Source organism: Mixophyes fleayi, chromosome 9 (genome assembly GCF_038048845.1).
Source record: "Mixophyes fleayi isolate aMixFle1 chromosome 9, aMixFle1.hap1, whole genome shotgun sequence".
In the NCBI taxonomy this organism is placed as follows: domain Eukaryota; kingdom Metazoa; phylum Chordata; class Amphibia; order Anura; family Limnodynastidae; genus Mixophyes; species Mixophyes fleayi.
In genome coordinates this window covers 128,314,951-128,331,486 of record NC_134410.1, presented here as the reverse complement: position 1 = coordinate 128,331,486, position 16,536 = coordinate 128,314,951, and the positions used below count along the sequence as shown (strand labels likewise).

The 16,536-nt window shown below is 38.3% G+C and overlaps 1 protein-coding gene across 4 annotated transcripts in view; it reads left to right on the top strand.

Annotated features, from left to right (window-relative positions):
- The window catches only part of LOC142101319 (histo-blood group ABO system transferase-like), a 37,169-nt gene extending 21,581 nt beyond the window's left edge, over positions 1-15,588 (top strand). For all 4 annotated transcript variants that reach the window (XM_075185705.1, XM_075185704.1, XM_075185703.1 and 1 more), the window contains 3 exons: positions 6,860-6,895; positions 10,869-11,003; positions 12,162-15,588. In XM_075185705.1, the coding sequence (XP_075041806.1) occupies positions 6,860-6,895; positions 10,869-11,003; positions 12,162-12,885 (895 nt within the window). In that variant the 3' untranslated portion in view covers positions 12,886-15,588. The remainder of the gene's footprint in view (positions 1-6,859; positions 6,896-10,868; positions 11,004-12,161) is intronic.
- Positions 15,589-16,536: the final 948 nt, after the last annotated feature.

The window sequence follows — 16,536 nt, the reverse complement described above, 5'->3', positions numbered from 1 at the left end:
TTTCAAAGTCTCTTTTAATAATTCAAGATTATTTTGCATAATAATCAGTCTATCTTCCACAGCAGGAATTGGAGAGTCACAAGGTAGATTGGGACAAATATTTGGATGATATCCTAGATTAGCATAGAAAGGGCTAAATCTTGTAGATGAATGTTGAGAATTATTGTATGCAAACTCAGCCATGGGGAGGATATCAACCCAATCATCCTGTAGGTGACAAATATAACATCTGAGATATTGCTCAAGTGTTTGGTTTGTTCGCTCCGTTTGTCCATTTGACTGTGGATGAAATGCAGTGGACAAGTTCACCACAATGCCAAGGGATTTGCAAAACTGTTTCCAAAATCGTGATGTGAATTGAACGCCTCGGTCTGACACCACATCATTAGGAATGCCATGCAAACGAAAAACTTCTTTTATAAGTAAGTCGGCTGTTTCTTTTGCTGTAGGAGTACCCTGGCAGGGTATAAAGTGAGCCATCTTTGTCAGTCTGTCAATTACCACAAAGATAGTGGTCATATTCTTAGATCTCGGAAGTTCTACAATAAAATCCATGGAAATGGAATCCCATGGACGTGTAGGTATTGGCAAAGGTTGTAGTAGTCCAAAAGGAGAAGCACGAGGAGTCTTAAATCTGGCACACGTTGTACAAGAGGATACATATTTTGCTATATCTTCCTTATAGTTGGGCCACCAGAATGAACGGCTTAACAGTTCTTGAGTTTTCTGAAGTCCTTTATGGCCTGCTAATTTAGAGTCATGGAATAGTTGCATGACCTTTAACCGTGCTTTTTCTGGAACGTATAGTTGATGTGCCATATGCCAGACTCTGTTGTCATAAGATAATTTAACATTTTTTGGAGGATTCATGAGGGTAGAATCCATATCATATCCATTCTTGATCTCTGTTAATAACTCCGTTGTACAAATAACCCCCAAAAAATTTGAATCAGGAATTATTGTTTGAACAGGCTTTACCTGTTGAGGATTCTCCGCATAAGCTCTTGAGAGGGCATCGGCTTTTCCATTCTTCGATCCAGGTCTATAGGAAATTAGGTAATCAAAACGGCTTAAAAAGAGAGCCCATCGAGCTTGTCGGGGAGATAATCTTTTTACTGATTTAAGGAATTCCAAATTCCGGTGATCGGTGAGGACTATCACTTGATGCTTTGCACCTTCTAAAAGATGTCTCCATTCTGAAAAAGCAGCTATAATGGCAAGAAGTTCTTTATTTCCCACATCATAGTTTCTTTCAGGAGCAGTCATTTGCCTTGAATAAAAAGCACAGGGGTGAAGTAACATTTTTTCTCCTACTCTTTGTGAAATTACTGCTCCTATAGCTGAATCTGATGCATCAGTTTCCAAAACAAATGGGAGTGTAGGATCAGGATGAATTAATATAGGAGCTGACGTGAACTTAGTTTTCAAAATGGAAAAAGCTTTATCAGCTGCTGGTGACCACTGAAAGGAGGAAACCTTTTTTGTGAGCTGAGTAATGGGGGCAGCAATTCCAGAAAAGTCCTTTATAAAACGTCGATAGAAATTAACAAAGCCCATAAATCGTTGCACATCTTTGATGTTTTTAGGTATGGGCCAATCTACCACAGCATGCACTTTACAGGGATCCATACACAGTCCTTGAGGGGATATAATGTAACCCAAAAATTTTATTTGAGTACGATGGAATTCGCATTTCTCCAACTTGATGTATAATTGGTTTATACGTAGCCGTTGTAAAATAATTCGAACATGTTCTTGATGTTCTGGTAAAGAATTAGAAAAGATAAGGATATCATCAAGATATACAATAATGAACAGATCAAGCAAATCTCGAAAGACATCATTTATAAAATGTTGGAAAGTAGCAGGGGCATTACATAACCCGAACGGCATCACGAGGTACTCATAATGTCCATACTTTGTTCGAAAAGCCGTTTTCCATTCATCACCTGGTCGAATGCGTATTAAGTTGTACGCTCCTCTTAAATCAAGCTTTGTAAAAATACTTGCTGTCTGCAGTCTTTCCAATAATTCTGGGATGAGAGGAAGTGGATGTCTGTTCTTTATAGTAACTTTATTTAATTCTCTATAATCAATGCATGGCCGCAAAGATCCATCTTTATTTTTTACAAAAAAAATAGGAGCCCCTGCTGGAGATTTTGAAGGACGTATAAAACCTTTAGTTTCATTTTCCTCCAGGTAAGTCTTTAGTGTCTTTAATTCAGGATCGGCTAATGAATAAATCCGACCAAAAGGAATAGCAGCCCCAGGTAATAGATCAATGGGACAATCATATGGTCGATGGGGTGGTAATTTGTCAGCGTTTTGTTTGTTACAGATATCTGCAAAATCCTGATATTGAACAGGCAATTGTTCCTCCACAGAAGAGGGGGACACTGAGATCTGACTCTCCTCCTGTGCAAGCAGGACCATACCGATAGGATCTTGAAACGTTAGGGTTTGAGACTCCCAGTTAATGGCTGGGTTATTGTTAGTGAACCAAGGGAGACCCAAAATTATGGGAAAATTTGGAGAAGAAATGAGAAAAAAAGTGAGTTCCTCCTTATGATTGGGTTCTATCATCAAGGACATAAGTTCTGTCTCATGTGTGATGGGACCAGAATTCAGAGGGGACCCATCAACTGTCTCCATCAATACAGGGGTCTTTCTTTCTTGAAATACTATATGGTTTTGTTTAGCAAAATCTATATCCATGAAATTACCATTGGCTCCTGAATCCAGCATTGCCATGGTTGAAATAAGTTGAGAGTTTATCTTAAGTTGTATTGGTATTGAAAAATGATTCTTTATTCTTCTGTTCTCTCTCTCCAATGTAGACAGTGAAGAGATTTGAGGAATAATAGCATTCAGTTGATGTGAGCAGCATGAAATAATAGATTCCTGGTCAGAGTCTTTAGGTTCCATTAATGTAGCAACTGTCTTGCGAGGTCGTTGAGAACAATTAGAAACATAATGTCCAGATTTACCACAATACAAGCAGAGATTTTCTTGTCGTCGTTGATCTCTTCTTTCAATAGAAATCTGTTTGCGAATGGTATCTATTTGCATTGGCTCAGACTCCTCAATTTGTTGTGTTGCAGGAGTTCCAGAGTAATTTGATATTGCTGGTTCTGGATAATTAGGACGAGTCCACATGGAACCCCATCTATCTTGTTTCCTCTCCATTTGACGAGCATCAATACGAATACAATGTTTAACAAAGGCTTCAAATTCAGTGGGTGCATCAGCTCTAGATAATTCATTTTTAATGAACTCAGATAACCCCTTTCGATAAACAGACAGCTTAGCTGCCGAATTCCAATCAGTGTCCAAAATCCATCTTCGGAAATCAGAGGTGTATTCAGCCACTGAACGTCTTCCCTGACGCATTTTTAATAAAACTGACTCAGCAGTAGCACTTCGATTTGGATCATCAAATATCTGGTTCATTGCATCCATAAAATTAGAAAGATTTTGTAATATGGGACTTTTTGCTTCTATCAAAGGAGAAGCCCATGCCAAGGCATCATCTTTCAACAATAAAAGAATACAACGTACTTTCTGTACATCAGTCAAAAAATAAGTAGGATGTAAATCAAAATGCATATTACATTGATTAATAAAACCTCTGTATTTTTTACGATCACCTGAGAATCGGGCCGGAGGTAGTGGGAGTGTGGGCTGATGTACTGCAGCTGAAGGTGCTACAGCATTAACTTCTTGAAGCCGCACCTGTAGTTCTGTAATAACTCCATTTTGTAGCGCTATTTGATCTTTGAGTTCATGAACATTTATTTGCAACTCCGTTACGTGTTGATTTTGCTGTTGAAAATTATTTGTACACTGGGTCTCCAGTTCTTGAAATTTTGCATGAAATTCCTGTAGCTGTCTTGAAGCAGAATGCATGTGGAAACTCAGATCCGCAAGTCGCTGTAAAGCAGATGGTTCTGACCCGGCGGGCTCCGTCATTTTGGGCACGAGTATCCTGTCACGCTTCTGGTATCACAAACGAACCCAATAGCCAGGTATTTCTGAATTCAAAAGGATTTATTTTGGTATACAAATAAATCTCCAGTGTCCAACAAATAAAGTCCAAAGTAACAAGAGGTTAAAGGTCTGGTGGAAGTATCAAGTACTTGTAGTCCAAATCACAAGGAGGCAAGGTTCTGTGGAAGCATCTGGTTCAGAGACAAACACAATACTCGTGCAAAGGCTTCATAATAGGAAGTGCCTTTTCTAGGCCCAAACAGGAAATGGGATCCAAGATGGAATCTTCATGAGACAGTCCCGGCCATCTTGGATAAGGGCTATTGTAAGGGCAAGTTCATAACAGAGATCCAAGATGGAAACTTCATGATGCAATCACGGCCATCTTGAATGAGGGCAAAACTAAGGGCAAGTACATAACACAGGTGTTGAAGCATGTCCTTGGCGGAAGGTTCTCTATCAGGATCTGACATGGCTGGTTCTTAGTGTCACGTTACCAGAGAGACTTCAACTGGATCCTGATAGTTCAGCCGAGATTGACGTTACTTCAGCGAGGGGCGCGGAGTCTAACAAGTGAAAGGTGTTCACCAGAGATTCCCGCAAGGGAATATGGGCTTTTGCGGCTTCCACTTGCAGGTCGCGGTCCCCTGGAGAAGTTCTCAGCGAACACAGCAGACGGAGCGTAGAATCAGGTAGAAGCAGCGCTGTCACTTGATAGCGGTGTTTAGCCGGGAAGTTTGGCAGCGTTGTCACTCGAGAGAGAGGAAATATAGCTGGGATGTTCAGCGAAGTAGTCACTAGGGAGCTGGTTAGCAGGAAAAGATAGTGTCGCCACTTGGAAGTGCTTTACCGGAATGCTAGCAGCGTAGTCACCTGGAGGTGAGTTCCCCGGAGAGATGTAGCTTGGAAGCTTGAGGGAATAGCAAAAACACAGGAGCTGTTTCCAATCTTAAAGTCAGGGACTGACTGAAAAAACCAGCATTGAGTTCTGGTCAGAGGAAGTAGATATAGTGCAGTTCCAATTGGACAGCCAATAGAGGGCAGTGGGAACACATAAAACTGTTAGACGGTTCTGCGCATGCGCAGAACCACTGAGCGCTGAACGGAAGAAGGGGAGAGACAGTGCTGGAGAGCTGCAGCAGCGTGGACCAGGTAAGTGAAAGAAATAGCGGGTCTTGGTGGGGATGGCCTCTGTAGTTAGTGGGTACACCCGCCGGCTCCCGGGGAGGCAGCGGGAGTCCGGCGTGTGACACTTGGTGTGGCTCAGATGAACTCTGTGTCCAGTAAGGGGTTAAAATCGGAAAGGGGAGACTAAATTAATTTATCTCTTTGATTATTCTAAACTTTTTTGCTCTAGCCATGGACAGAGAGTTCCAGACACATAGTTACAGATGAGTGCCCAATGCCAATTTATGGCACGGGTCGTAAAAGGTAAAGCTCTTGAAATCCCTTTTTAAGGTTATATCAATATCATCAGTGATATCCAACTAACCGACCCCTCACATTCTTGGTGATCTGTGATATCTTAGGACATCTCAACTGGGTAACAGAGCAGCTGGGATAAGATTGAATGAAGGGAAATTAGGATACGGGAAAATGTCACATTTTCTCAAATATCATACTTACAAGAGTCATGCTTGTATGTAAATGAAAGGGAACTTTTGACCTGCTGTGTGGAGGTAATATCATCATTGTAGGACATTCTGGTAATAAGTTAGGCCAGTGTAACTAACCCTGATTTGAAAGGTGTTTGAAAAGAGGTCACAAAAAACTAATTTGCATTTACACAGGCTTTCTAAGTCTGACATCAGAGTGGAAGGGGGGTGTGGGTACCTAAATCTAACAGATTTGTTCACTTTTGGGAGTCAATTTCATATTGAGAAGTGTCCCATTATTCCTGTTCTCCCAGCAGCAGAAACCTTGTTCATTTGTGAGTTTACCACTTTCTGTTGTGTTGTTGTTTATTCCATCTCCTTTTACCAGAAACTATTTAATTACATCTTTGTATGTCGTGTTTTTAATTGTTTCCATCTTAAGCATTATGGATTTATTTTCCATATTAAATTACACTTACTAAGTTCAGGTCTCTGTTTGCTTGTGAATTCACATGTTAGACGTAGCTTGGTATAAGAACACTACATAGCTGAAACAGAGGACATCATTTGGATTACGATAACTCTGGGTTGGAGGAGATCATATGGTTTATGATAACTCTGATAAAAGTAAATTGTAATAGATTAGTTTAAAGGGAGAACTGAAGGCTTCCTGAGTAAGAGTGTCAGCTCTTCACAAAAAAATTTGGTGGTGGTATAATTGGTTAGGCAAAGCTAGAGTGTGGGACAGACAGGGACAGTTTAAATAATTTATAAACAGACCAGGTGGCTGTTTTTGATTAACCCTTTGTCACACACACTGTCAGGCAGGCTCAGGTGAGTCCTGGATCGTGACAGTTACTACTGATAATAATCATTGATATCATTTTATTTTAACACATGTCCTTTCCGATCCCAAATTCATACAACAATTTCGTCCTGGGATTGTGGAATACTAGTTTAATTTCCTGTGTCTGCAAATATTTAGATTTAATTATATAAAACACACAGATGTAACAAATGAAGCAGCTGTCCGATAGCGTTCATTGAGAAGGTTTATTCCTTTTGCTTTGTCACCCGTCAATAAGAAACAATAGGTGTCAGTAAAACATCTATCTGCCGCTACTACACTGCATTTAAACATTTCAAGTCAATGATTCCGAGACCCTATTGACCTCATTCCTGACCTCTTCCTCTCTCCGTATATATTTACTATGTACAAAGAATTGAAAATGGTAATTAATATTTTTTTCCTAATATTTTCCCTTTTTCTTCTCCAGGATGCTGTATGATAAACCAAACATCCTGAAATCCCTGTAAGTGTTATATTTATTAGTATTATTCTCATTTATTTATATAGCGCCGCCATATTACGCAGAGCTGTACAGAGAATATTTAATCATTCACATCAGTCCCTGTCCCACTGAATTATTTTTCTTTATTTCACTAGCATGTTGGGGATATATTGCAATTATCCAGAATTCCTTGCATGTGACTTATTAACTGCATGTACAGATCTAGTGAAACTTCTATTCTGTGGATACTAATTTGATCCAGACATTAGCAAATAATTGCATGTAAGAGTAGGGAATCTTCAGGGTGGTTTGAGGTAAGGATTTGTGTATAAAGATTGGGTTTTAATGTGTTTCCTTATTTAGTCCTGTTTTCATAGATGAAATGAATATAAATGCAAATTGGGGCAAAATGGTACAAATCCTGCTCTGCGCGCTTCATAGTCCCAGTATTTCCAGAGGAAGATAATAAGGATGGGAACCATTTGGAAAATGCCCGGAGCAGTCAATTATAAAGTGTTACAGCTCCTATAGAACATACCAAAAACTCTATAGAGAGAGAATAAAGATGAATGCGGGAATTCACTTCTTATTAACCATATAATCAAAATTTAATGATACCAAATTATTAGACCATCACGATCTCACATATCTACAAAAAATGGACAATATACATGTACATAAATCTCTAAGTATATCCCCTTAATAATTAAAATATACATACACAGCATCCAATCAATACTCTTTAAAATCTGCAGAAAACGGACTCTAGCGTTTTAACTAAATTTTGGAAAGAGTGAAACACGTTTTCATTTTCATAAGACAAAATAAAATACAATAAAATCTTGTATCAGTATGGAAATATACAGCAACAATGTGTCTCCTTGATGAATAAGAAATCCAGATGACTCCACAGTTATTATGCATGTTATATCCGGCAGTATGAAACTTGATACAAATCAATGTATGCAAACAATATTCCTCCGTATAAGAGGTATGTAGATTTCCGTCAATTGGTCGTCCTACATGTAGCAGCCCACTATGTATTTAGGGCATAAATGTCCTACCCACTTTCTGGGAGGAGAGAATAGTATCTAGAGGTAGTAGCCCACGATGTATTTGGGCATAAATATCTTCCCCGTTTTAGGAGGAAGGAGTAGTATCTAGCGGTAATAGCCAACGTTGTGTTATAGGCAAAAAATCGCTTACCCGCTTCTGGGAGACGGAAAGTAAATGACTCGCCTGTATGCCGCTCCGGCGGCTGCTAGATTCAGCTGTTTCTGTGGTGCGCACCAAATCTGTCCGGAGAGGAAATCACCTCCAGTAGTAAGGTTCCTCTTAAAAACAAGGTTGGAGAATAGCTTCGTGCACAGAAGCTGTAATAATCCTCACAATCTCCTCACTGAATAGGAATACAAGCACTGAGCAATAAGAAAGTCTCTGCAACGCGTTTCGTCTGCCTCTGCAGACTTTTTCAAGCAATGTAAATGAGACTTCCTCTAACTCGTCTTTATGTAGGCAAAACTCTCAATTAAATACAATTAATGGCACCTGTTCAATTTATTAAGTCACGATATCTCCGTCTATGTTTAGTTTATGAGTAGGAACAACCCATATTGACAATATTATATAAAAACATAAAAATAAATATAAATATAAAATATATAATAATGTAATCATTATAAAAATATAAAATATATATATATATAATAATAAACAAAGGTAATGGAATTATAAATACATTATGCATCCAAGGAAACTCATAATAAGATTACATACATATATACACATTTAAATATCTACATATCTATAATAGATGTAATCCTTTATATAGTAATTCTGCACATTGATACAAGTGAATTCTCTATATATCAATGTGCAGAATTACTATATAAAGGATTATATCCATTATAGATATGTAGATATTTAAATGTGTATATATGTATGTAATCTTATTATGAGTTTCCTTGGATGCATAATGAATTTATAATTCCATTACCTTTGTTTATTATTATATATATATATATTTTATATTTTTATAATGATTACATTATTATATATGTTATATTTATATTTATTTTTATGTTTTTATATAATATTGTCAATATGGGTTGTTCCTACTCATAAACTAAACATAGACGGAGATATCGTGACTCAATAAATTGAACAGGTGCCATTAATTGATTTTAATTGAGAGTTTTGCCTACATAAAGACGAGTTAGAGGAAGTCTCATTTACATTGCTTGAAAAAGTCTGCAGAGGCAGACGAAACGCGTTGCAGAGACTTTCTTATTGCTCAGTGCTTGTATTCCTACTCAGTGAGAAGATCGTGAGGATTATTACAGCTTCTGTGCACAAAGCTATTCTCCAACTTTGTTTTTAAGAGGAACCTTACTACTGGAGGTGATTTCCTCTCCGGACAGATTTGGTGCGCACCACAGAAATAGCTGAATCTAGCAGCCGCCGGAGCGGCATAGAGGCGAGTGATTTACTTTCCGTCTCCCAGAAGCGGGTAAGCGACTTTTTGCCTATAACACAACGTGGGCTATTACCGCTAGATACTACTCCTTCCTCCTAAAACGGGGAAGATATTTATGCCCAAATACATCGTGGGCTACTACCTCTAGATACTATTCTCTTCTCCCAGAAAGTGGGTAGGACATTTATGCCCTAAATACATTGTGGGCTACTACATGTAGGACGACCAATTGACTGAAATCTACATACCTCTTATACGGAGAATTATTGTTTGCATACATTGATTTGTATGAAGTTTCATACTGCCGGATATAACGTGCATAATAACTGTGGAGTCATCTGGATTTCTTATTCATCAAGGAGACACATTGTTGCTGTATATTTCCATACTGATACAAGATTTTATTTTATTTTATTTTGTCTTATGAAAATGAAAAAGTGTTTCACTCATTACAATATTGAGTTAAAACGCTAGAGTCCGTTTTCTGCAGATATTAAAGAGTATTGATTGGATGCTGTGTATGTATATTTTAATTATTAAGGGGATATTATTAGAGATTTATATACATGTATATTGTCCATTTTTTGTAGATATGTGAGAATGTGATGGTCTAATAATTTGGTATCATTAAATTTTGATTATATGGTTAATTAGAAGTGAATTCCCGCATTCATCTTTATTCTCTCTCTATATTGTAACCAAAGGAGATTGGACACTATCTCCATTGAATTGCTGCAATTTACTTCTTATACTGATTAGCAACATTCAATACTGTAGCGCCAGAGATTTTGTGAGTTTTTTATACCAAAAACTCTACTGAAAATCATAAAGAGATTTAGAGTTTTGTGACCAGTTGTATAATGAACGCTTACTGTTCGTGTGATTATCCTGTGAGAGTGTAATGTGAGGGACTCTTAAATAACTAGACCTGTGTGATATACTGGGTGTCTTCTGGATAGCAGCATTTATGTACTGTACTGGGTCCTAGTTCCTTAAATATATTTTTTTCATGCATAATTTCTCTCTACAGTATTAGAAATTGAATTGTATTTAAATATAAACTACGTATAATAAAAAAAACTAAAGTTTGTTAATATTTCAACAATTCACCTTGAGGCAACTAACATATTTCTGCAACTGCCCATTAGTGAAAAGCAGGAAAACCAGCCGAGCCTGTTTTGTAGCAGCTGTAAAGTATTTCTGCAAATTTAGGGTCTGACGCATTTTGGTGCCAAATATGCGCACAAAAAAATGTGTGAGCGCAAGTGCCGATGTAGTCTCAGGCGCATCTTACACTCACGTCTCCTTACATTTATGGATGGACAGTTGGAGGGGGACACACATGTGCCTTTCAGGACCTCAGTATTTGCAGTTGCAGGCTTTTTCCAGTATCTGAGAATATTACACAATAAAACAGAGTATTATAAACTTTTCCTCTATGCACATGAGTGTTAAGAAGCCGGAAGAAAAATGTGAAATGCGTGCTGATAACAGTCTCTATGCGGCTCTTCCTTTCAGGAGATCCGATGTCTTGGTGATGACGCCCTGGTTTGCTCCAATTGTTTGGAACGGCACCTATAACATTGAGATACTGAAGGCGCAGTTCCACAAGCGAGATGTCCGCATTGGCCTTACCGTATTTGCTATTAAAAGGTTTATTCACAAGAACTGTGGTTGCAGGATCAGTAAATAGCGCCCTCCCTATCACATGGAGGCATCACGTGGAAGATGGAGATTAGATCTTAGTCAGGGACAAGGGGCTGGATTGGGGTTCCTACTACATAATAGTCACAGATTTCTATAAGAACTGCACATTTTCACAAAGTAATCGGAGATGCTCTACAGGATATAAACAGTATGTATTTATAAAGCTGTACATTGGATTAAAAATACTCCAGGGGGTGGACTGGAATCTGGGATATTCCACGGAGTGGGACTGGAATCTGGGAATACTCTGGGAGTTGGGACTGTAATTTGGGAACATTCCAGGGAATTTGGATTGGAATCTGGGTGTACTCCATGGGGGTTGAACTCGAGTCTGAGAAAACTCTTGGGGGTTGGGACTGGATTCTGTGAAAACTCCAGGGGGCTTGGACTGGAATCTGGGAGTACTCCAGGGGGTTTGGACTGGTATCTGGGAATACCCCAGGAGGGTTGGGACTGGAACCTGGGAATAGTCTGGGGGTTGGGATTAGAATTAGGGAACACTCCAGGGGGTTGGACTGGAATTTGGGAACACTCTGGGGGTTGGGACTGGAATCTGGGAACACTCCAGGGGTAGGACTGGAATCTGGGAATACTCCAAGGGGGTGGGACTAGAATCTGGGAATAGTCCAGGGGATTAGGATTGAAATCTGGTATTACTACAGGGGGTAGGACTGGAATCTGGAATTACTCCAGGTGGTGGGACTGGAATCTGGGAGTACTCCAGGGGGCAGCACTGGATTCTGGGAACACTCCAGGGGGTTGAGATTGGATTCTGGGAAAACTCCAGGGGGATAGGGACTGGAATTTTCGAATACTCCGGGGTTTGGGATTGGAATTTGGGAACACTCGAGGGGGGTTGGACTGGATCCTGGGAACACTCCAGGGGATTGGAACTGGAATTTGGGAACACTCTGGGGGTTGTGACTGGAATATGAGAACATTCTGGGGGTGGGACTGGAATCTGGGAACACTCCAGGGAGTGGTACTGGAATCTTCAATTATTTCAGTGAGACATTACAGGGTTAAGATGTTGTTACACTTTAGTATGATCGCCACATTTTTATTAACCTAATGTATCTTAAATGGTGATGGCTTGTTCTACAGGTATACAGTCTTTATCCAGACTTTTATTGAAACCGCTGAAAAGTACTTCATGGCAGGATGCAAAGTTAACTACTACGTGTTTACGGACCATGTCAGGGATATTCCCAACATTGCCCTCGGTGAGGGGAGGCAGCTGGTCATCTTGGAAGCTCCCAGCCACCAAAGATGGCAGGAGGTATCTATGAGGCGTATGGAGATGATACGTGATTATTCACGTCAACGATTTGTCAATGAAGTGGACTATTTGGTGTGCGTGGACGTCGACATGAGGTTCAGCGATGACGTTGGGGTGGAGATCTTAAGCGACCTGTTTGGGACGTTACATCCTGGTCTATACGGCCTATCTCGTGAGGGTTTCACTTATGAGCGCCGACAAGAGTCTACAGCCTACATTCCTGGAGATGAGGGGGACTTTTACTATGCCGGGGGATTTTTTGGGGGGATTGTAGAAGAGGTCTACAAGTTAACCAATTTCTGCCATATTGCCATGATGACGGACAAGAAAAATGAGATTGAAGCCATTTGGCATGATGAGAGCTATTTGAACAAATACTTTCTCTACCACAAGCCAACAAGAATCCTTTCTCCTGAATATTTATGGGAAAATGGGTATGGGGTTCCACGCTTTCTTAAGAGAAGAAGATTTGTTGCTGTTCCAAAAAATCATAAAGCAATTCGGAACAGAAGAGCATTGCAGTATTATTTGAAAGACACACACAAATAATATACCTAACATGGTCATTTTGGTGAGACCTCGTGATCTCTCCATGTACTAGAACTGTTAAGAAAAAAAAAAAAAAAAGGAACACTAGCGTAGTGTGGTAATATACCCCAAACTGCTTTCAGTTTAATGTTTTTACAGTGTGAAGGATTTTTTAACACCATATCAGCCTATCTTGACACATGAATTCTTTAAGAACACAAAGACAGAACATTATTAAATGTGATTTAATATGAGAAAAAGTCACAATGTTTATTGAGTAGAAATGGTGATAATAAGTAAATATATAAGTTTATTTAAAATTAAACATAAAAATGAAAGAAACGCATTCATATAATTATAATCTGCTGCCTTTGGAAGGGTAAAAGGTAGGGACAATTGCTCACCATTTCTAAAATCATTACAATAACTTTTTAATTTTCTTTTGAGCTCCAACCCCCCTCCTCTGTGACATCACTGAAAGAGGTATGCTGATATGCTAATCTGTTTTGCAACTGATTTATTGCCCTTTTATCCAAAAATAGTTCTAGTAATGAGTTATAAAATATATCATAACTCGTTTCTGGAACATAACAAATATGACATTAATTCCACGTACTATGGTATAATTTTCCACATATGTACTTATGAAGCCTGATTATGTTATATGGATTCCTAGGAGAGATACATCATCCTAGGTTCCTTGAAGGGGATGGGTGTATATATATCATTGACATTTTATGTTGTTACTTTCAAAGGTTACAAATTTATGCAGAGGTTTTCCCAGACATGGATTAGGGAAAGTATGATTTGATCCATTATGTTTCCTGTGAAGATTATACACTGAAATTGGAGTGACCCTAATAGGCATATTAGCCAATCTTTCCTTGGAACTCTTAATTAAGCAATAAAAAAATAATAATAATAGTTCTTCTGTTATAACAGGGCATCTCTAAGTAGGTAATCAAGATAAAGTGATAGAAAGCAGGCCTCTGAAGTATGTCTGTCTTCCTCATCTAAATAATTAACCCCTTGCTCGGTTACACTTAATAATTTACTGGAAATCATTTTAAGTAAAGTAACTTAAAATTTTAGGATACGGATCATGACAACATTACCATATTATTTAATAATTATCCTGATTAGGCTATAACCATGACACCACAAGGTTTCTACAAGATGTCAACATTGAGAGGTTTCCATCAAGTTTAGAGGGTCAACAAGATCTCTTTGCCATCTTGTATATGTGCAAGATATTTGTTAAAACTAGCAGGGCCCAAACACCTGCTCGATTAAAAAGTTAAATTATTTAAGAAGTATAAAAAGAACACCCTCCACATATGAGCAGTTACAGTTAAAATAATATGAAAATTGGATAAGAATAAGGTCCAGTTATGATCCTGGCATCCGGCTAAGCAAATGCCTTGGGGACATGCCCTGTTTTATCTGCCCTAAAGCCGGTACAGACACAGACAAATGGCAAGGTGTATTGGTAAAAACGGTTACAGAGAAAACACATTCACATTTCATGTAGTAACAGAAAGATAATAAGGAATGTTTTAAATGGTAATGTATGTAATGAGTAAATTAATATTTCTTATAATATTTACTAATATGTAAATATATGTGTACTATTTAATGGCGACAAAGACATGATATACTGTGAAAAGTAGTGTCCTTAAGATTAAACTCTGACAATTTTTTTAATTGCTTTTTACATATAGATCTTTAGCAGGTTTATTTCTATTGAAAACAAACATTTCAGGTTATTGCTAGTTTAAAACCTACAGTACTTATTATCTGCCACAAGATGGAGTCTAAGGACATTTGTTTCCAAGTATTGATGGTGACCTCTTTCTTCATCTCTCATTCTGGCAGTTTCAGCTGTACAATCACTATCAAACTCATGCAGCTAGTCACCCTGAAGTTCTGATTGGTACTGCTACCTTTATAAACCTCTTTCTAGCCTCAAACCAATGCTAGTGATAGTTGCTGCTTGACCTAGTGTGCCTTGTATCCTCACCTGTTCTGCTATCAGTGTTTAACCCGGATTGTTTAAAGTAACTGCTGCCTTCTCTACTCCTGACCTTGGCCTGTCTGTTATTTGCATTAACCCCTGCCTGTCTCATTCTCAGTTTGCACTATTACACCATATGGTTACTGACTGCCTCCTACCATGTTCTGTCCACTTTATCAGGCAATTGTTAATCAACAACTACTACTATCCAAGCCTAAGTCTTGGGGGATAACTGAATATTGAGGAACAAATCAAGTTCCTCGGATAGGTGGCTGCTAAAGCTGAACTTCTCGAGAAGCAGTTCTAGTAGTTGAGGATCACATGCATGTGCTCATAACACATGCATGTAAATGAATCACAATGAAGCCATGTAGCATGTAGATTTCATGTGCCGGGTTTTAACATTGCTGACCTGCTAGCTGTGTAGCTTCGTTTTCCCAGTTATATTCATAAGTAGTGCAGTTCTTTGCATTGACCTGGATTAGAGGGATCAGAACGGGCAGTTTTAGGTCTTTAAAGAATGCAAAACTACCTTTTCATCTTACTCTCTCAGGTGATCTTGGGAACCAACTACAGCAAAAAAAATTTGTATGAAGGTAATATACTATATTTTATAAATTTGTATGAAATATTTCTCAATTTGATATGTTCAGAACAAATGTTTGCCCAAGAAGTAGCTAATTTATCTTCTAGACAATTTATATCATAAAAAATACACACCTGCTGTTGTAACATGCTTTTGAGTAATAAATAATTTAATGTTTTTATTTTTGTGCATAAGGTAATTGTATTCAGTGCTAATAATATTAGCTACATTGAGCAACTCGGGACAAATATCAATATATCCTCTTATGTTGTACGTTTGTCTATTTTCATGCCATGCCTGGTGAAATTCCCCAACTGCACTAATGTAATTAACTTCTTACAATTTCTGTCTATATTTACAGAAATTAAATCATCTTGCACAGGGACCTATAAAAAAAACTAAACGGGAATATTATAGATACAGAATTGTACAATGACAATGGGATTAAGACATCTTGCCAGATGTTCTCGTTTGTTTGAGCATCTGCGTAATCAGAAGGTCTTATCTATGGAACAATAATTAACAAAGAGGAGTCAACTGAGGACTCCAACCAGCTCATGTAGGTTGAGGACATGGCTGCAGTTAGTTTTATTGATTTCACTCTGGAATAATCTATTTAAAGACTGAAATACACTTGTGTCACGAACAACACTCAACTGAGCCTTCGTGACGCGTGTGTGACACAGGGTTAACCAAAAAACAACCACCTGGTCTGTCTAAAATGATTAAATCCTTCCCTATCTATGCTACACACTAGCTTTGCCGTACTAACTATGCCACCACCAAGGTATTTTTTATGAAGAGTTCACACTCTTATTTAGGAAGCCTTCGGTTCTCCCTAGAATTAATCTAGCACAATTTACTTTAATCAGAGTTAACATAAACCACAATGTTCTACTCGTTTCAATTATGTAGCGTCTTGACCAAACTGTCGCGTGAATTTGTAAGAACACAGAGCCTTGAACTTATTAAGAGTCATTTAATATGGAAAATACATCCACAATGCTTAAGATAAAACAGTTAATAAAAGGCATACAAATATAATAGAATTGTTTCTTATAAAATAAAAAGG